Source organism: Rutilus rutilus (assembly GCF_951802725.1).
Source record: "Rutilus rutilus genome assembly, chromosome: 6".
In the NCBI taxonomy this organism is placed as follows: domain Eukaryota; kingdom Metazoa; phylum Chordata; class Actinopteri; order Cypriniformes; family Leuciscidae; genus Rutilus; species Rutilus rutilus.
The window spans coordinates 31,257,239-31,279,911 of NC_140214.1; the positions used below are offsets into that span (position 1 = coordinate 31,257,239).

General features: G+C 37.7%; 1 protein-coding gene across 2 annotated transcripts; it reads left to right on the forward strand.

Annotated features, from left to right (window-relative positions):
* Positions 1-1,588: 1,588 nt before the first annotated feature.
* Positions 1,589-22,185, forward strand: gpt (glutamic--pyruvic transaminase). Of its 2 annotated transcripts, none has more exons than XM_084410238.1 (12): positions 1,589-1,957; positions 2,433-2,622; positions 13,706-13,795; positions 14,015-14,123; positions 14,592-14,725; positions 15,606-15,849; positions 16,907-16,986; positions 17,173-17,309; positions 18,266-18,440; positions 19,355-19,510; positions 19,597-19,709; positions 20,987-22,185. In XM_084410238.1, exons 2-12 carry the CDS (start codon positions 2,482-2,484, stop codon positions 21,075-21,077), a joined length of 1,470 nt encoding a protein of 489 aa, XP_084266364.1. In that variant the 5' UTR covers positions 1,589-1,957; positions 2,433-2,481; the 3' UTR covers positions 21,078-22,185. The 2 variants fall into 2 exon arrangements, with proteins under 2 accessions (XP_084266364.1, XP_084266363.1); XM_084410237.1 differs by having other exon boundaries at positions 1,760-1,980.
* The last annotated feature ends 488 nt before the right edge of the window (positions 22,186-22,673 follow it).

Below are 22,673 nucleotides of genomic sequence, written 5' to 3' on the forward strand. Positions count from 1 at the left end.
GGCTGTGTAAGTCATTTCAATTTAAATTACATTAAACTGACTTTAAAAACTAGTTGACTCTTGTATATCTTAAAAAATAACATGTAAAATGGCTTAAAATGATCTATCACACAAATATATTACAGTTTTTCTCAGTCGCTTTGGTGCATTTCTCACATCACTATTTACATTTGCACAACAGTTAGTTCAACCTCCACAACATTTAGTCATTTGTGCACATCATAGTAGCAGTTTCTCATTCCTTCCAACAAATTGCAAATGCTTTTGGACATGCATCAATTGCTTTCATACAACTCTCTGCTGTTTTAACATTATCATTTGCTTATGCCATGTCAGTCAAAATGAACTATACTTGTGAATGCTGAATAGTCATTCCATATAAAACTAATAGTCCTCATTTCATTGCTTGAGTCATTACATACAAACATGTTGTTTGATCAAATCTGTCAAGTAAATTGTACACATTTTTTTAAATCTTTTTTTCCCCTGAAAATGTCTCCTAAATTGAACAATTTGCAATTGAGCAAGAGATGATATTCGCTGTGATGTAATGAAATTATGTGGCCAGACAGAGAGGAACGTCTGGATGTGCATGAATGATTACAGTACTATGTATGTTGTATGTTCAGTTCCAATATGTACTGCAATATTGTTTACAGTTGTGCACAGCTCTACCCAAAGGGAGTTTATGTTTGTTGTAAATAAGGGTGTATTTTTTCTTTTGCACAATGCTGTGAACAAATTAGAATTGCAAAGAGCATGCAGTAAAATGTGAAACATACATATTCAGTGTCTTGTACTCAGTTACCTATACAGTAATGTGTACCTTTACTGTATTTTTCAAATGGCTGTGCAAATAGTATATAGTGCTGTCTTGAGCATTTTCAGGTAGTGTCACCAAGATCTGACTTTTTTTGCATTGAAAACATGACAAAGCCATGTGAGATTTGACTATCTTGTCCTGAAACAATGGTGTCAGGACTTTTCATCTTGATGACACTGACACTTTCATTAACATGAATACTTGCTTTTGAGGAATGAGCTACCCATTTTGAGCAAGTGATACTAAGTTTTGCAGTGTGTACTAATTGTTTTGAGAACTGCATTAACTGTTGTGCAAATGTAAATAGTGATGTGAGAAATGCACCAAAGCGACTGAGAAAAACTGTAATGAGAAAATACTCAGTAATGGTGTTGACTTAAGAATTTGCACAAGGTTTGTCTTAAATCATATTAAAAACACCACATAGACATATAAACAACATTAAAAACTGGATTTTCACCACAGGGGGACTTTAACATAGTAAGAAAGATTTGAACTGCATGCAAAAAGGAGATCAGTAAGTCATGGCAACATATGATTTTACGTTAACCCATCAAAATAATTTAACCAATTTCAACTTCATATTTTTTATTGAGATTCTAGACAATATTTAAAAATAAAAACTTTTAAAAAGGGACTTTTAAACCTTATAGCTATACCAGCCCATAATATTGCCCTCTTTAACAACCAGCCCCCTCTCCCATATTATAATAAGTGATTTAATAATGAACAACATGCTGCCTGGAACAGCATGGTCTCCGAATCACATGACAATTGATTAGACTTAGCATCCTCCTTTTCAAGTCTCCCATAGCTTTCTCCATTTGCTCTACTATTTCCTTAAATTTGCCAGTTCCTTTTGCGGAACTCTTCCTTTTAACTATCACTATGTAATGTGATCGCACTGCTTGTTTAATCTCTCATGCAAGACACAAACTGTGCCTAGTCAACATGGGAGGAGCTGGCGTGCTTTATTCTCAGTTATTGTATCAATGGGAGGAGGTTCACTCACTCTGCATGGAAGTTTTACACTGGTCGGGTCAAAGTTTGGAGCTGCTTCAGACACTTCACACTGGTTTATCGTTGCAGTCTGTCGTCTCGGCAACCCAAGAGGCTTCCCTTTCTACACTTCTGGTGCGTAATACAGTCTGGAGGAGGTACTGGCTATAAAACACCCCATTTAAAAAGCGGTGGCAGTCATGGAAAAGATAATGGGAACACTGAATATAGGACTGTTTATGAGCCCCTAGATAAAAAGAAAAAAGAAAAAGAAAAAAAGAGGCGTGGGGATTTAGTGGGGGCCAGCAATGCGTGTACTTATGAAATCTTGAACTATCTGATGCAGTCCAAAGGTCGTCGCGAGTAGATCTTTGAAGGTTTTACTACGCGCATAACAGCGAAACCTGCGCGGAAAACCAAAGTTTAAGAAGCCAAATTTAAGTTCTACCTATTAATCTTGTTGTGCTTTACCTGTTTGTAAAATGTTTTCTAATAGAAGCGTGAGGGTTTTGAAATTGGGAAGATGTGAGGCTTACGCGACGGTGTACCCCAAGGTTCCAAACTGGGTCCTGAACCTTTCCCCACTGCCTTCCCTTTCTTCTCCCCATAGGGATATTTCTGCTTCCCCGGCGGCTCAAAGCGAACATCTACAGCAGAAAATGTCCGAAAATGGAGCGTTACCCCATCGGGGCAGAGTGCTCACCGTTGATACCATGAACCCCAACGTGAAGAAGGTTGACTACGCGGTCCGCGGGCCAATAGTTCAGCGAGCGCTGCAGATCGAGAAGGAGCTGAAGGAGGTACGAGCAGTATTTGTTTCATCTTAATTTTGTTTCACCGTCATTTTCTTGCGTATAGTTTGGAAGCAAGACTGTATAACTGGATGTTTGCGACCTTCGCTCTGAAGGAAAAGCAAGTCGGTGAACTGATGCTGTCCTGAGCTATGCTGTTAAATTTGTTTAAAAAGTGTGTTTTTCCCGTTGTCTGAATTTGCTGAATTCATTTGTTTTTGTTGTCAGGCATATAGCCTACATAATGTTTTTTACACAAGAAAAAAAAAAAAAAACTTTGGCTGTTCTACTTATGTGCAACGCCGGCTGATAACTACACGAATAATAATAATAAAAATAAACATTTGACCTCGTAAGGTGTATTTTAGGTTACTTGACTAAACAGTGCATTCTGAACTGCCCAGATTAGTCCTTCATACATATTTCTATACTGAAAAAGGGACAGGTTTACTTTTGTAGATGATGAAGGAAAAAAAGTCCATCTCTAAGTCACATTAAGACTCACTTTTATTGAAGGGCTGTGCTACTATTTACCTATTCATCCTGTTTGTCAATTCATCCCTGTTTCTCAGTCAATTTTCTAGGTCAGTGTTTGTAAAGCAGGCTGTCATCACTCATTAGTAGATAAAGTCCACTCTTTGTTGCTCATTTAGTTATTTTGGCCAGACATCTCATAGCAATCCTCATTTCTTTTGCACATGTGAGTGATGCTCGGAGCAGCAGTAGTTAACTCTGAGGTCATGCCCTTGATGTCAGCACTGATTGGCATGGGAACAGAGAGCATCTCTGTTTGTCAAGTCTTTACCTCTCTCTTTAAATTGGTGTCTGTTAGGCAAGAGACCTTCCAAGAACTAACGCAAATGGAAATTATATTAGATGTCAAACATCTGTTGCCAGTTGCAAAACAACATCTGACGTTGGATTTCGACATATTTACTTCCAGATTACATTTATGACGGAATGCATGTGCACTTTTTACTCTTTTGTTTAACCAGAGCCTGTGACTTTCAGTCGTAAACAATGAAAATGCATTATAAAAGCAATAATTACGTTAATACTTACTATAGGTTTAGGGTAGGATTAGGTTTAGGTTTCGGTTAAGGTGAGTTGCATGTAATTATGCATACTAATATACTAATATGCATACTTACTACACTAAAAAAAGTTCCTGCCTTCAATGCTTAAGTACAATCAACTTTGATGTTTAAGTAATTTCAATTTAAATTGCATTAAACTGACTTAGAAAATTGAGTTAAAGCTATGTAAAAACATATGTTGTCATAACTTATTGATCATATAATATTTTACTAACATGTAACAAGGACACTGCACTGAAAAAAAATATTCGTTGAATTTAATCAATTTTTTTTATGGTAAGTGGTTGCACACAATTGATTTTAGCTACATTTAAACAAATGCATTAAGTTGAACTAAAATTGATTAAGTTCAACTTAATGCATTTGTTTAAATGTAGCTAAAATCAATTGTGTGCAACCACTTACCATACTTTTTTTTTTTTAATTCAACGAATCATTTTTTTTTTCAGTGTGTAAACACTTTTTAACAAACTATTAAACAAGTACAAACCTGTAATTCCCATAATTACTATAAATTCGCCACAAAGCCACAAGGCATTTGCTAAGATGCAAGGCTTCCAGCGATCACAGTGACAACATTCACACACACTGCTAGAGACCGCAGGAAGAATGAGTATTAAAGGTGTCCATGGCAGTTAAATTGTGAAATAATTTAATAATAACATCCTCTCATTGCTGTGATAAAAAAAAAAACTGATTTCCAGGAATATGTTGTAAGAATGCAACCATCAGCACTATCTTCAGGGGGATTTCTTGATCTAGGAAAGAATATGCACTCTGTTTTAGACTTGGCACCTGTTTTTAGGTCCTGTGGTTTTAGGTTTCTGGGAAAGACATACATAACAAAGGTGGCCTTCACCTAATACTGTACAAATCTCTCTTTCTCTTCCTGCTTACTTTCTTTCATTTACTTGCCTTGCAGCTCTATTATACTCAATTCTCTTTTGTCTCTTTTCGTTTTTCTCTCAGCAAAGTTCTATTGGTATGTAAAATATAACAGTATTGCAAAAGCAAGTCTTACATAGTATCCATGCAGTTACAAAGTACAAATGAACTTATGTCAGAGGTGGCCTTCGAAGTGCACTGCATTGTTCAGCTCCAACTCTAATAAATCACACATGAACAAATCTAACCAACGTCCGCAGGATTACTGAATATCACAGACAGGTCTGTTTGAATCGGTTAGAGATAAACTCTGCGGGACAGTGGACCTCGAGCGCATACATAGCCCCCCTGACGTACACAGTAGGCTACACAATATTACGTTTATAAATGATTATTTGGTGAAGTAAAGTCCAAAGATGAGGTCACATAAATGTGTCTGGAGCAAGAGAGCGAGTGTATAATTATGTAGAATTGACATTCATTCAATAAAAAACACATTAACGACCTTACTGTAAATTATTTGCATTTGTTCTTAAAATGACTAATTTCGGTTAAACTAAGGGTTAAATGAAATGAAATGAAAATGAAAATGTTGAGCCTTTTTAAAACAGATGTGTTAGTTTTGTGTCCGAAAAGTTGATGTAACATTTCGAATCTGCCCTCTCTGGGAATACTTTGATGACTCATCCTGTGCTAAACAAAATTTTTTGTCCAATCAGATGCTTGCTAGAATAGATATTCACTGATAGCATGTTAGTGTGTGTCATGAACATTTACAGGGTGGACGATAGCCAATATAATACAAATCCATTAATCCGTCCGTCCGTCCATCTGTCTGTCCATCCATCCATCCATCCATGTTTATTCATCCGTCCGTCCATCTGTCTGTCCCTCCATCCATGTCTATCTATCTGTCTGTCTGCCTGTCTCCATTCATGTCTATTTATATGTCTGTCTATCCATCCATTGTGGAATTATAAATTTAAGAATCTGTTTAAGATCTGCTGATCATCTTACATCCTTACATAACATCACATGGAAAACTAAAGGGAAGTACATTGTATTTAGCATTTAAGGTAAAGATGATGACATCAGATGAATCATTCGGTTAAGCACAGATTTTAGCAAAAGTTTCCTGCCAGTCCTGTTCTCTTTATTGTAAGAAAGATTATCTGATTACTCAGATGACTGAGACTTTCACCTTTTGTCTTTAATGGCTTTTGGAGTCCCTGTCCTATTCTTTGAATAGTTATGCTGAATGGATTAGAAGTGGTAACACTCTAGCACAATCTTTAATGTAGATGCTGCTATAAATCTGTAATGCTGATCATGTTGACTAAATGTAAGGCAGTTATTTGATAATGCAGGGAAAGGCCAGCTCTTCCTGCAGGAATGCTTCGTGAAACCTGACCCGCTGTCCCCACACGCTTCATACTGTGAAAGTCAGCGTGACTAAGTTTTTACAGTTCTGAAAACCTCTTTTTAACACAAACCATCCACCCTCTACTTAAACAGGATTAAAGGTTGTCATTCCTTTAGGGGCGGTAGTCACACCGCTATCTCTGATTGGCTGCCATTTAGAATCGTCTCCCCTTCCCGACCAATAGGGGAAGGGTTGGGAAATAAAACTGGGTATTTTGGGGGGGAGAGGGAGTTTATGGTAGATGCATTTGGTTCTATTGGACAGAGACTCAGTCTCACTCTAGTGAGAAACAGATGTGCAGCTTGCAATCCAGTCCCGTCCGTACCTACTACTGGGAGCCCCGCTGTTGTTTGTTGAATTCCAGACAGCTGGAGCCTGAGGGACAAGATAACACGTTAGACAATGAAAGCGCTGTAATCAAGTGCATACACTGAGCCTATATTCTTCCCACACAGGAAATTTAGCAAGAAAGGCTTTTCTGTCATGACGACTCTCGGAGTGTTTGGTGTGGTAATGGATATGACAATGTTGATATGTTTGGTCTGCTAGATCTGCTACGCTGCCGCAGTGCAAGTACGGGACTTGCTACTGCCAATGCATACACAACACGCTGCTGTGAGCATGTAAGACCTGCTGCTGCTGTACAATATAGCGTACATTAATTACCCATAGCAGATCTATACAGGTGGAGCTGGGGAAGGTGGAGGGTTTCTGAAGCGCGCTGCACTGCTAAGGCAAATGCTACCCAAGTATTGAAGGTTGAGAAGCGAGCTCATTGGCTACTGAAACGGCAAGAACCAATCAGCTATAGATAACGATGTGATTATGAACTATGAATGGACCTGTGCCATCTAGAGTTTCATGCCACAACTTTGTATTTATGAAACAACAAAATATCGGTGCGTACTACTCACCTATTGTTAAGATGACTGTGAGGCTTGATTGAAGTTAAACATGCAGTGACATGCTCACTCTTTTTATTCAGTGAATCTGACTGAATCATTTCCATTTAAATGAATTATCATATGGATGTAAATTTAAACCCCTCCTCATGTAAGTTAGATTTCACAAGCAACAATCAAGTTTGTAGTAATTTCAGTGTTACCGTATGTTACGACCCCCGATATAGTCTAGGAGTTCGGGGGTCCAACATTTAAAATTGACATTAAAGAGAAACATACATAACCCACACTTTGTGCAAAAAAAAACATCCACCAATCCAGTAGCTGTGCAAAAAGCCAACACCTTTATTCTGTACAAAAAGGTTATAGGCAAAAGGTGAAGAATATAAATATATACAGTGGATACAGAGTTTCTGTAAGATGTTCAATAAATATTTACAGTGGATACAGAATTTCTGTAAGCTGGTCAATACCACAAAAAAAAGAAAGAGGGGACGTGGACGGCGCCAAAGAAAATAAAGTAACAAAACCAAACAAAGTCTAACTTGTAGGTAACCTCTAATCCTAACTAAGAAAAGAAAGAAAACAAAGATCTTCAACGTCCAGGACGCCCTATCTAATCTCCACTAACTACCCATAACCAAAAGTACATGGGGTGGCACACGCCCCTAACCTAGTGTACTAGACAGCTCAAAAACCCTACGTGTTGCAGTGTATGTCACGTGACATTCTTACCTGTCCGCCTCTTTCAGGACTAGTAACATACAGCGGAACACTGTATACTCAAGTTACATAAAACAAAAAGAAGCGAACACAAGAATGGAATCATACACTAAAATCAAGCAGCACAGAAACAAAAGGGTTACAGAAACAAGAGCAAGGTAATTTGTGCAAGATATCAACAGAAAGCCGTGCGTGGGAAAGAAACGTCTGGCGTTCTCTTTTATCCGAGGTGGTCTTTTCCCATTGGCGACAGAGATGATTGATGACGTCAGCGCTGATGATGATTGACAGATTACTGGACCAATCCCGGGTACCTAAGAAGTGAAAGTAGACAAGAGAAGCGGGAAGAGAAACAAAACAAAACACACGCAACACAGGGACGTAACACCGTAGTTCTAGACTAATGTGAGCATACATGTACTCATCTGACTTTGCACAAAACAGATGCAGTATTCTTGAAAATGAATAAAAACAGTGAAATGCAAACTCAGAATATTCTGCAAACCTGCAATAATTAAATGTTAGATTATGCAAATATACTTTATGTATTTAATCTCACTTTATTAACCAATGTCTGCCGACCTTCAATGATCCAATTCAAGCATATAAATAAGCAAAAATGACCTTAGATGAACATCACATTTCTATTTAATTTTATTTCAATTATTATTATTTTTTCAATTAATTATTTATCTGATTTTAATTTCTATTTAAATGTTTATTGCTGAAGTAAGAGTTTTGAACTAACGCAAAAGTAACATCCCATTACTTTCCATAAAAAGTAATGCAATTAGTTACTTTTTTTAGGGAGTAACGCAATATTGTAACGTATTAATTTTGAAAGTGACTTTCCCCAACACTGCTTATTTTATATTAAGCAAAAGTAGACAAATTCCAAAAGTAGCAATAACTCAAATTCAAAGGACAAGTAAGAAATAAAAGTAAACACTGTTATTTAAAAACCATGTATTTTTTTAGCTAGCAGAGAAAAAATAGTTTGAAGAGTTTTAAAGGGATAGTTCATTCTGAACATCATTCTGTCATAATTTACGGTCATCGTTATTTTACCAAGTAAGACGTTCCTGGATCAACATATTTTTGTTGGTTCTGGAATAACATTCCTGTCAGACAATTTAGTCCTGACACTGTCCTGAGTCCTGATAACTTATTCCTAAAATCAGAGGGAAATTATAGGTGAATAGCACTGATGTAGAAGCACCTAACCCTGGTTGTAAACCTAAACTTGATATAAATCCTCAGATTTGATTGGAATGTTGTTCCAGGATCGACAAAGATGTTGATCCAGATGTTGTATTTGGTGAAATCAGGTCACCCATCGGGTCCTCACCCTCATGCCATTCCAAACCTGCATGATATTCCCTCTTTTGTGATGTTCTTCTCCAACTCCAACATTTCATGAGATCACGTTGTTTTCCCCTCATTACTCTGTGTTCAAAAGTGTCTTATTACCCCTCTTAGCTCTTGTGTATATATACATTGTCCTTGTGTTTCCATGGTTTATGGTCTGGTCTTTCTGGTTTCCTAGTTTCTTGTAATTTTGTTATTATATTTTAAAGTATTCCATTTGCATCCAACTCTCAGTCATTTAGGAGTTCCTGGCTCTCAGTTTATAACATATTGTGAGATTGGATTCATTACACATTCCTGCTGATCATGTATGTACCTGCTCTGGCTGCATTACTTACATGCCACATTTTTATGAGCGGATTTAAACACTTCCTATTAAAATGTTGCAACACTGACATAATATATAATAATGTTTTATAACGCATACATGATTTATCTTGTTTGTAGAACAGCCCATTATCATCATCTCTAAGATGTGTGATATTCTATCACTTATTGACACAAAATTCATGGTTTCACACATTTGTTACATACAGACTTGACAACTGCAGTAATGTTTTAGCTGATTTACCAAAGAACTCTATCAAACACTTATAGAGTTGAGAATGCAGCTGCAGAAATGCTGACTCATATAGACTGTCAGCTCTTTACTCCTTACACAACCGACTGCAAGATCATGTTATTCATTTTTCGGTCCACTTTAGACATTCTAATTACTATACTTTGCAACTACATGTCAACTAACTCTCATTAGAGTATTAGTAGACTGTATCTACTAACACTTTATTTTGATCCTCCCCTACAGACATTCTACTAACTATAGGAAAATGTGCAACTACATTTCCACTTATTCTACTAACCCTAACCTAACAGTCTACTGACAGTCTACTAATACTCTAATGAGAGTTAGTTGACATGTACTTGCAAAGTTACTTATAGTAAAATGTCTAAAGTGGACCATCGAAATAAAGTGTTATTATATTATATTATATTATATTATATTATATTATATTATATTATATTATATTATATTATATTATATTATATTATATTATATTATATTATATTATATTATATTATATTATATTTATGTGTGCTATATTCATTTTACTTACAACAAATAATTTGTTAAATTCTGATCGCATGGTTATATAAAAGTTAATGGATTATCCATGAATTGTCAGTTTGCTCTGTGCTCTTTCATTGCTCAGGAAATGTAGTTTCATGTAAGCATCAACTGTCCCTCAGATGTTTCTTCTAAAAAAATAAAAATAGATACACAATCTATCCGTCCACAAATGAGACAATTATAAAAAGTCCATAGCAAAGCTCAGATAATTTGGTTTTGGAAGAATTTGATCAGTAATCTTCATACTGAAAACTCTGACTTTTATCACAGACATTGATATCTTTGCATATATGAGCACAGTTTGAGATATAACAGGGATTTCGGCTTAAACTCTGCAGGAGGCACATATGGGGTTAAGTCTTCATTTGCTCTCCATTTAATCTCTTTGCTGTTTCGGAGCAACAATTGAGCTATTGAAGAGATCTCATTTCTGTCTGTTTCCCACACATTCACATTCAATGTTTGTGTAGACTCTCACTCCATCTTTGATCAATGATTTCTTGAATCATTTCCTTAATCAGGCAATCATTTTTTGTTGACAGTCAGATGACAGTATAATAACATGTTTTATTATCTAACCCTGTCAGAACCACGTGTTCCACACCGGAGAGGACTAGGCAGCATATTTGGAAAAACAAGGTGGTTGTGTGTTGCAATCAGCATGCAGTGAGAGCGATAGGGGGGTTGTTTGTGAGGCTTCAGCTGCACACTCTGTTAAAGTGCTTTTGAAATGAGTAAACTGAAAGAATGGGACACAGAAGGGGACTGGGTGAACCCCTGCCATCAGCAGGAATACTGACCCTTGCTGCTTGTTTGTTCTCCATAAGGCATGGAAAGCACTGCAGCATTTTAACCCTCTGCTGATCAGACAAAGTTAGGTTTAAATAAAGGTTTTGTCACAAAACTCACCGATCAATCAGGTAGAGCTTTCATCATGAATATGAATGTTCCTCCCCCCAACCTTTCAACTCACACCTAGGCCATATCATAGAGACTTCTGTGTGGGCACTTTTAACTTGGCCACCCATATCACCCTACCTACCACTTAGCAACTACTCTGAATTCCCTGGCAACCACTCAGAACACCTTAGCAAAGCCTTGGCAATTCTCCAAACCTAGCATCAGCTAACAAAAATATGTTCTAAGAATGTTTTGCTATTGTTCCCATTAAGCTATGAAAATGGTAGTTCTGGATTTTCTCTGAACAGTCGAAACATCCAGTTGTATAAATGTTTTAAAAACATTCCATTTTGCAAACTTAATGGGACTGTTACTTTTGAATGTTCTCTGAACGTTCTGAAATTCGCAACCTCCATTGCAAATCAGGTTTATTGGCAAAATTTACAGACTTTCAGCTGTTTGCAATGAACAACTCAAACAAAAGTAATTGAAATAGCTCAACACATGTTTCAAGTGGTTGCCGCAAATTCAACTGAAAATGCAACTTTTATTGACTTCTGCAGTCTCAAAATTATTCAACCCCCTGAATAGAATCTCTCACAACAGCACAAATCTGCAAAACAAGCTTCTTTAGTTGCACCAGTTGTGCTTGAGCTAGAACAGATGAAATATCTGAACTGGCTAGGTTTGTTGAGTGTCACATTTGAATGCAAGGCAAAAGAATGGTCCACAAAGTTAAGAGAAGATATCATTGTCCTTCACAAACACGGAACAGGATACAAAAAGATAGTGAAGGCACTAAATGTTCCTAGAGACACCGTGGAAGCATAGTTTACAAGTTCAAAGTTAAAGGAACAGTGGCAGGGCAGGAACCTGGACAGGGCAGGAAAAGGAAGATATTAAAGGGATAGTTCACTTTGAAATTAATTTTTGATATGTTTTAGCTTACCTCAAGGGCATCCAAGATGTAGGTGTCTTTGTTTCCGCAGTAGTTTCAATTTTGATATTTTTAGGTCAAACCGTTCTTGTCTGTCAGTCATATAATGCAGGTCTATGGTCACTGGCTCAAAACACAAGCACAGAGTCCAAATTAAAACAATTCCCCACGTCCAAATTAAACAATTCCCCATCATAAGTACACATTGATGGCCTAAGACACGAAACGAGCGGTTTGTGTGAGAAAACGAACAGTATTTATATCGTTGTTATCTCTTGAAAACAGCACACGTCCAAATGATCTGACGGCGCGGGCGGGTATAGATATATACATAGATGTCGCCTTGGCTACGGTTTCGTTCCAATGAACTGCAGTAGCGAATGCGACATCTAGTGTATACATCTATACCCGCCAGCGGGCGGGTATAGATATATACACTAGAAGTCGCTTGGCTACGGTTTCGTTCCAATGAACTCCAGTAGCCAAGGCGACATCTATGTATATTCTATACCCGCCCGCGCCGTCAGATCATTTGGACGTGTGCTGTTTTCAAGAGATAACAACGATATAAATACTGTTCGTTTTCTCACACAAACCGCTCGTTTCGTGTCTTAGGCCATCAATGTGTACTAATGATGGGGAATTGTTTCATTTGGACGATGGGGAATTGTTTTAATTTGGACTCTGTGCTTGTGTTTTGAGCCAGTGACCATCGACATGCATTATATGACTGACAGACAAGAACGGTTTGACCTAAAAATATCAAAATTGAAACTACTGCGGAAACAAAGACACCTACATCTTGGATGCCCTTGAGGTAAGCTAAAACATATCAAAAATTAATTTCAAAGTGAACTATCCCTTTAATGGCTGTAACCAGATCTCTGAGAAGGCAGGTTCAGAAAAACCCTTGAGTGACTGCAAAAGACCCACAGCCAGACTTGGTGGCAACAGGCACTGAGGTTTCAGCTTGCACAGTAAGGCTCATACTAAACGCATGCCAGAACTCCAAGACGTACACCCCTACTGACCCAAAAGCACAAGAAATGTCTGCTCCAGTATGCTCAAAATCATATAGATAAGCCACAGACGTTTTGGGATTCTGTTCTGTGGAGCGATGAAACAAAACTGGAACTTTTCGGCCCTATGGATCAGCAGTATGTCTGGAGGAAGAAGAATGAAGCATAAGAACACTCTGCCTACAGTTAAGCATGGTGGTGGCTCAGTGATGCTCTGGGGCTGCTTTATATCCTCTGGCACTGGAAACCTGCAGCGTTTGGAAGGCAAGATGGATTAATTTAAGTATCAGGAAATCCTAGGAGAAAACATCATGCCGTCAGTGAGGAAGCTGGAGCTTGGGCGTCATTAGACCTTCCAACAGAACAATAATCCCAAGCATACCTCAAATTCCACCAAGATGTTTTGAGCCGATTTTAGAACTCATAGTGTTTTCATTGGTAATGCTCATGTTTCTGTGTGAGTTTATTGTGTTGGGAACGACTTGAAAGTATGGTATTGTGTGATCCTCAGTCGTTAATGCCCAGTTTTTCTCTTTAATCTTCTACAAAGTTGGCAAGTGTATGATGCCCAGTGTTTTAAAATCTGTTCAGATTTTAAAAGTTGTGCACTGTATTCCAACCTCAACTCTATTCATGACTGATAACATCTATGCTGGATATCATTGTCTGCTTTCCTACATTTTGTTTGATATATTTTACTCCATTTCAGGGGGTCAAGAAGCCTTTTGAAGAGGTCATTAAAGCCAATATCGGCGATGCTCACGCTATGGGGCAACGGCCAATCACCTTCTTTCGACAGGTAGCTGACTCATCTTGTTTTGCTGACTAGGAGTCTCAATGAATGATCTATTCTAGTCCTTTCCAGTCATTTTCAGGTCCACTGCACTTTCAGCTGTTCCATGCATTAACCAAAGTCAACATTTTAGATGGACCACTTTGCGCATAGATTTTATTTGATTAATTTTGCTTAGTTTGTTCTAGATGTTTTTATGGTCTCATAACTGAATTGTTTTTCAAGGTGATGGCACTGTGTACTTATCCACAACTACTTGATGACAACAAGTTTCCAGAGGATGCCAAAAACCGAGCGAGGCGTATTTTGCAATCATGTGGAGGGAATAGCATCGGTATGTGATAAAGGAAGCTGACATGAAATATCAGATGGTTTTTATTGATGTTTTTACTTTTTCATACAATGAAAGTCAGTGGGCTCCAGTGTTTTTTGGACCCCATTGACTTTCATTAAGTGGTTAAAATCATCTTTTATCATCTCTTAAATGGTTATATCATCTTTTGTGTTCTACAAAAGAAAGAAAGAAATGGTGACCAGTTACAGGACACAAAATATACACTTTCCCTTATCTATGCAGTATATGTAAATTTTTTACCTAATATCCCACATAAAATGATAAACTAAACTCTACTAATTGTTGACTGCTGAACTAGCTGATGTTATTCAATCTACTCAGGGATGTTACTGATTAAAGTGCTGATGTTAGTCACTGTCCAAAAGGCATCTGAGGTTTTAAGACTCTGTAATATGAAATTCTTCCCATATTCACCCCTCCCTTTGCTCTTTCCCTCTTGTTCGTCAGGTGCGTACACAACCAGTCAGGGCATTGACTGTGTAAGGCATGATGTTGCGAAGTACATTCAGCGCCGTGACGGCGGTATTCCGTCTGATCCTGATAACATCTACCTCACAACAGGAGCCAGTGACGGCATTGTGGTACGTCAGGCAAACGCAAACAAAGTTCTTTGTACACTTAACTTGTGTACTTAAGAGTCAGCCTGCTCCAATAGGTGAATGTAATTTAGGGGTAGGGATAGCAGGGTTAGGGCTGTTTTCGGACAGGAATGTTGTTCCAGGATCAACAAAATATGTTGATGCAGGAACATGTCTTACTTGGCAAAATCACGGTGACCTCTCCAGTATGTCAGTTAAAGAGACAGTCCACCAGATTTCTGCTCTACTTTATCCAGTATACTTATTATTCCATATGTCAACTCATCAGTTGAGTGAACAAAAAACAGCACCTTCAATATTTCAAATAAAAAGTGTATTTGTCTTTCAAACTCGTATAAATCATTTTTTTTTTTTTTTTTTTTTATAACTACATTTTGTGACAAATGTCATTTTTATATAAAACAAGTATAAGTGACTTTTTACAACTTTATAACTTCCAATTCTGATTTTTGTTTTTTATTTTGTTTTGAAATTCGAGTTAATATCTCGCATATTTGGACTTTATTTCTTGCAAAAATAGCAATTCTCACTTTTTTCCTCACAGCTGGGAGATATAAATTCGCCTTTTCAAGAAAAAAAGTCAGAATTGTGAAATAAAAAGTTTATTCCGTAGCTGAAACAAGCTTCCATAGCAATCAGACTAAAGATTTTAATAAAAAATAAAAAAACATAGCCTTACATTGAGACACATATAGGGGCCAGAATATCATAGGAATTTTGGGGTGCCTCTTTTGACTTGGTCTTGCAAACCACATAACAAGGCCCCAACAACCACCCCTAGCATCATGCACCTCTCACATTTTATTGAGGAAATCTAGTTTTACTCTTATGGTCACATTGTCTTTATCTTGTTGTCTTTTAGACCATACTGAAGCTGTTGACAACTGGGGAGGGTCACACACGGACGGGGGTCATGATCTCTATTCCTCAGTACCCTCTGTACTCTGCATCTATAGCAGAGCTGGGTGCCGTCCAGGTGAATTACTACTTGAATGAGGAGAAGTGCTGGAGTCTAGACATAAGTGAGCTACAGCGATCTCTACAAGCAGCCAGAGAGCATTGCAACCCCCGTGTGCTGTGCATCATCAACCCCGGCAACCCCACTGGTAAACCATTAAGATCATTTCCAAAAGAACAAATTCAAATTTGATCATCTGTAATGCAGTGAAGTTAAAAGGTTTGTTCACCCAAAAATGAAAATTACCCCATGATTTACTCACCCTCAAGCCAACCTAGGTGTATATAACTTTTTTCTTTCAGACGAACACAATCAGAGTTATATTAAAAAATGTCCTGGCTCTTCCAAGCTTTATAATGGTAGTGAATGGCGGTCCTGATTTTAAAGTCCCAAAAAGTGCATCCATCCATCATAAAAGTAATCCATGACTCCAGAGGGTTAATAAAGGCCTTCTGAAGCAAAGTGATGTTTTTTTTTGTAATCTCGAAATCATTCTTTATTTCTCTTTAAAAATTCTCGCTTTAGACTTTGTGACTGGTGTTTTGTTTTGCGTCAATGCGTCATGCGTCAGGTCAGGGGTTACTCTTTCGCCGTAAATCGATGCGTACGTTTGATATATATATCAAACGTTTGGGGTCAATAAGCTTTTTTTAAAGAATTGAATACTCTATTCATCAAGGATACATTAAATTGATCAAATGTAACAGTATTACATATAGCTTTTCTATTCATCAAAGACTCCTGAAAGAAATGTTTCCACAATAATATCAAGCAGCACAAATGTTTTTTTAACATTGATAATAATCAGAAATGTTTCTTGAGCATCAACTCAGTATATTAGAGTGATTTCTGAGGAATCATGTGACACTGAAGACTGGAGTAATGATGCTGAAAATTCAGCTTTGATCAAAGGAAAAAATAACATATTCAACTATATTCAATTAGAAAACAATTGAAATTTCATTTTACAATATTTACTGTTTTCACTATTGATCAAATTCTGCCTTGGTGAGTATAAGAGATTTCTTTCAAAAACTTAACAGACTCCAAACCTTAAAACAGTGTAGTCAACCAACATGTGGTATAAATAATGTTTTTCAAGATTGTATTTTTTTTATTATTTAAAGAATTGTTTCTTCTCAGCTTGTCCTATAGCTGACTTTTTTTTTTTTTTTTTTTTTGCCCATTCTTTCTTTTTTTAACAGGTCAGGTACAAAGCAGACAATGTATTGAAGATGTAATTCGATTTGCAGCCAAAGAAAACCTCTTCCTAATGGCTGATGAAGTAAGTTAATAATGGTGGTCATATGACGTTTACACCATATTATATCATACTATAAATCTGTATTCACATCATATCAGCATCTACAGGCATAGAAGTGCACACTTTCATACAAGGGTTTAAGGCAAGCATTTCTCACCCTACTTGCTCAGCGCTAAACATTTATTTTACTATGCATCTGTTTCTTAGGTGTATCAGGACAATGTATACGCAGAGGGCTGTGAGTTTCACTCCTTCAAGAAAGTGCTGTTCGAGATGGGTCCAGAGTATTCAAGGAAAATAGAGCTGGTATCATTCCACTCCACCTCTAAGTGCTACATGGGAGAGTGAGTACACATCCGTGAGGTTTATCATGTCACAGGGAAGCACATTGCATTGGTATGGACCTGACTCTGTTGTATACATATCTAGTTCAGTCATGGAACTCTAGAGGGCGCTGGTTGATAGGTTAATGCAATCTGCAAGCAATCACATCATAACTGCATGTACAAGTCGATTGGCCTCTGCTGATACTGCAGCCAATGAGATTGCTTGCTCAACATTTAAATAGTCTGGTTCAGTGTTTGCTGTAGGTTAGTCAGAGTTCCTCTGAAACCCTCCACCTCCCCAGCTCCACCTGTCTAGATCTGCTACAGGATTTATGTATGTCTATTAATGCAGCAGCAGATATTACATACTCACTGCAGCATGTCTGTGTGTCTATTAGCAGTAGCAAGTTCATACTGTCTGTATGAAACAATATGCTTAAAGGAATTGTATGTAAGAAATGTATTTCAATTAATCATAAAATGGCCCTGATATGTCACTAGACATTAAGAAATCATGTTCATTTCAAATACTTATATCACTGACAACAGTAGTCTGGCCAGGATATTGTCATTTAAAAAGTGAAGTTGCAGCCCTCAACTGATGTTGATGTTGTCATGTTGTGTTTTGGCCTGAAGCGCCACCCTCCACCTATCTACCAATCACGAAGTCAGTAGTGTTTCGGCATCCGGGTTGCCAGCTCTGCTCTAGTTACCACAGCTGTAGCTACAAACGTTCCTGCTGGATCCTGCAGCCTATCTGGCAACCTCGAGTCAGGGGGGAGGGGGAGGGGATACACCGCTCTACAGTAATTTGAAAGTGATTGCAGTACCAGTTTTGGCCACAATCTTACATACGGTTCCTTTAAAAGTACATTTTTGTGCACAGAAAACAATCCGATAACAAAGTGGATTTCCATGTGCACCGAGTTCATCCAACGTACTTTCTTTTCTAACGTACATGAACACACTTTCAGATGTGGTTTTCGAGGGGGATACATGGAGGTCATCAACATGGACCCAGAGGTCAAAGCTCAGCTCTCCAAGCTGGTGTCAGTGCGCTTGTGCCCACCTGTGCCCGGTCAAGCCCTCATGGACCTGGTGGTCAACTGCCCTCAGCCCGGAGAACCCTCCTACCAGACGTTCATGAAGGTGCCTTCCTCTTTCCATCTTCTAGCACTTCTAGATGAGTAACTAACTTGCTGGTGTACAACTCTTTGTTATGGGAAAAGTTATTTCCAAGACACTGGGTCTCATTCACTAATAATTGGATTGTTGGATAAATAAGTGGATTATTCGTATTAATATGCACAGGAGAACTTATTGCGAAAAATTTATGTATGCACAATGCACATGAATTGTGTGGATGGATGGATAGATGGATGATGGATGGATGGATGGATGGATGGATGGATGGATAGATGGATAGATGATGGATGGATGATGGATGGATGGATGGATGGATGGATGGATGGATGGATGGATGGATAGATGGATAGATGATGGATGGATGGATGGATGGATAGATGGATAGATGATGGATGGATGGATGGATGGATGGATGGATGGATGGATGGATGGATAGATAGATAGGTAGTTACGTAGGTGGACGGACAGATGGATGGACTGATGGATGGATGGACGGATAGATATTGTATATATAGTTTCAGTTGTTCCTAATTTTTTTCCGTAAAAAACTAAATGTAGTATACATTTTAGTATGAAAGTTACTGATGAATTGTGATTTGTTTGTGAAAACATTTGTACGTATCTGCACAGTTAGTGAATGAGACTCATTGTCTTTCTTCTGGGGAACAAAAAATAAGATATTTTGAAGAATGTTCCAGGTGTTTTTGTCAATAAATAAGTAAATTTGGTCAAAACCCCCAATGACGTATTATGTGGACAAAAAAAAACATGTAATTCAAAAGAAAACAATGTTTCTTTGGTTTCTGCATAAAAAGCTGGGTATTTTGTTCCCAATTAGCTGTTTTAATGATGGTAGACGTACTGGCTAGTGTCCCAGACTCTTCCTTTATTTATTCCTCCTCCTCTGTCTTGTGTAGGAGCGAACAGCCGTTCTGAGTGCCTTGGCTGAAAAAGCCAAACTGACCGAGGAGATCCTGAATACAGTGCCAGGCATCAGCTGTAACCCTGTGCAGGGAGCCATGTACTCGTTCCCCCGGATCACCCTACCTCAACGCGCCATCAACGAAGCCAAGGTCGCTTTGTGTCACATGTTCTTTGTCTTCTGCTTAATGGTATTATTGACTTGGTTCATGACTTGTTTGTCTGTGTGTGAATACAGGCAAAGGGTCAGGCTCCAGACATGTTCTACTGCATGAAACTTCTGGAGGACACCGGGATCTGTCTCGTTCCTGGCAGCGGTTTTGGTCAAAGAGATGGCACTTACCACTTCAGGTGTGTGTGTGTTTGTCCTCAAGAGTTTGGAACTTTCTTCTCATGGTTTGTACAGTGAATCGTTCACACACAATGTACACGTATTGGACTCTTAAAGTCGTGAAACTGAGTGCGATTGCGAGCTTGCAGTCGACTGTAGAAAAGAGGCGGAGTTTAAGCAGACTACATGATTGGAGGAGTCCGACATACATCAGCAGAGAGAGTCTGACGTTTCACCGGAAGATCACGTTATGACAGGTCAAAGAAAGTTTAAAAAAAATAAAAATAAATAAATAGGTATTTTTCATTTTATGCCAAATTTATTAGACATGCTGCTTAGCTCATATTCATTAAGAAGCTATGGAATATTTGGTTAAAAAAAAAGAAAGAAAAAGGAAAGCATTCACACCCACAACGTTTTTCCTTATAAATTATGTATAACAGATACTTATTGTTTTCATAAGCAAATTATAATTTAATTTTTTTTGCAAATAGTCTATGTATGCTCATTAACTATAATTATTGTGATTGAGAAGCTACATGGAATAATTTCCACATACCTTTTTATTATTATATTATTTGTATAAATAGTCCATGTAGCTTCTTCTTACTGAGACATGGTGATGGGAAAAAAAATATTAGATCGGAGAAATTTTTTATATTTTAATATTTTTTTGTGTTTTCTCACAAAAGCATTGGATTCCAACAAAAAACTTTGTGTTTGGTTGCAAAATTAATGAAATATATATATTTTTTTACAAAAGTTTTGCGAGAGAATGTAAAGTCTCTCAGGGAACACAAAAGTTTTGCGAGAGAACGCAAAAGCATTGAAATATATATATATTTTTTAAAATATAATATAAAAAAATATATAATAATTGTCTCTTTAGGGGCTTCGTAGCTTCTCAATCAATATAATTGAAATGATTATAATTGAAAAACTACATGGAATGGAATATTTGCTAAAAATTGTATGTAATGAAAAATGTAATTTTGTCAGATTGTTTCAAAGCAGCTGTACAGTGATAACAGGAAAATAATGCAACTAAGTTTGTCTCGGTAGATCTAGAAGAAAATATTGTCATAGTCCAGCTTAAGTAAGTTCAGTGATGGTTCATTTCTGTTGTAAAAAAGTTATTAATTTAGTTCATATATAGCCGCTCTGGAGAAAACATTGATGTCATCGTCCAGCTCAGTTCAGTTCTCCTATAATGGTGTCAATGCAGGCAGATCAATAATATTGTTGAATATTAATCAACCTCTTCGTCCCCCTCCTCTCCATTCCTCTTCTTTACCAGGATGACCATCCTACCTCCAACAGACAAGCTCAAGATTATGCTCCACAAACTGAAGGAGTTCCATCAGACGTTCACCCAGCAGTTTGCTTGACCCAGTTCAATCCCAGCTCTTACTACCACAACCGACTAAAAGTGCTACAGTACATTTCTCAACTTCTTAATGCTTGGTCAGGATGTGGCCAAATAATCTCTTGAGCCTTGATGGACACTAATCTGCAACCTTTCCAATGGATAATGTTATGCCTAGTAGCTAAAGATGAATGAGTACACTATAAAATTCTCACTATGGACTTTTAACATGCAAAGGGTAGAAATAGGAAGACTTTGTTTTTGAAAACTTTCCTGAACCATTTACGACCATCCAGATCTTCTTGATGTGGTATAATGTATGCTAGTCCCTGTTTACACTTGGTATTAAGATGCGTTTTGGTCGATCTGTTTACACCTGGTGGTTTAATCCGTCTCTTTTGTCCACTTTCAACCACTTCTGTCCTGATTTCTTCGAGGTCAGGGTCTATGGGCGGGTAAATGTATGGTCTTTTTCAGATCTTTCGATCTAATGGACAGAATAAGCCCACGCAATTTTTATATAAACGCACCGGGAGATGACGGAAAAACACACGGAGAGCAGCAGCTTTTGTTTCTTCTCTGATGGACGCAAGATCACGGCGAACGCTGTGTTAGAAATCAGGAATGGTGAGAGAACATTGTGCTTGGTACGTTTTTCGTCTTCAAAACAAACGTGGTTCTCCAGCCGACAAAGTTTAAATCCCGTCTGGCTAGCGCGCTAGTTTACTTAGTAGACGGAGAGTAGATGGTCTTTTGTGGCTGTTTGAACACATTCGACCACATGAGCGTTTACACTACGAAAGCAATCCGGTCAAATGTGTTTTTGACTAACTCTGGAAGTGAAAGTGGACAAACTCAAAACGTTTTAGACCCCATTTACACCTGTATTTAGTACGACCAAAACGCATTTTAATACCAGTTGTAAACAGGGCCTTATTGTGGTCCGTAAATAGTAAGATGAAAATAATGGGCATTCAAGAGACATGATTCTAGACTGGTTTCTCTTCAGTGCTCTGTAGCAGTTGTAATTATAAATGTATTCATGAATCAATGTGCGCTCCAACATTCCTGTATGTGTAAATAACAGATTGATTTTTATGGCAGATATAATACAGTATAGATTAATATTTTTGTGCAGTGTGCTGTTTGTGTTGTGCAAGCTACTCACCACTAGAGGACACACCACTACAGACCACACTTGATCATGTTTTTGAATTGAATTGAAGCCTTGTTTTGTAACACCTCTGTCTCTCTCTCTCACACACACACACACACACACTACTGAGAAGCCCAACTGCTCCATTCTTTGATGGTGTCATTTTGTTAATGAGTTAGGAGACATAATGGGATGAGATGCACTTTGAGAACTTCACATCTCAGAACTTTTAAAAGCTAATTGTCTCTAGTCTAAGTTTGTTTGGTAAATGCAATGCCACAAAAAGTTTTTGAAGGAATTCTCTTAGGCGCAATTCTCCTCAGCATCATTACTCCAGTCTTCAGTGTCACATGATCCTTCAGTTCAGAAATCATTCTAATATGATGACTTGATGCTCAAGAAACATTTCTGCAAACATTATTATCAATGTTGAAAATAGTTTTTGATGCTTATTATCAAAAC

Excerpts from the sequence above, each read along its gene's own strand:
- gpt (XM_084410237.1), top strand. The coding sequence starts at position 1,775 with ATGGGAGGAGCTGGCGTGCTTTATTCTCAGTTATTGTATCAATGGGAG. Across the intron at positions 14,726-15,605 it reads GAGCCAGTGACGGCATTGTG|ACCATACTGAAGCTGTTGAC; the intron begins GTACGTCAGGCA and ends GTTGTCTTTTAG. Across the intron at positions 16,987-17,172 it reads TCTTCCTAATGGCTGATGAA|GTGTATCAGGACAATGTATA; the intron begins GTAAGTTAATAA and ends TCTGTTTCTTAG.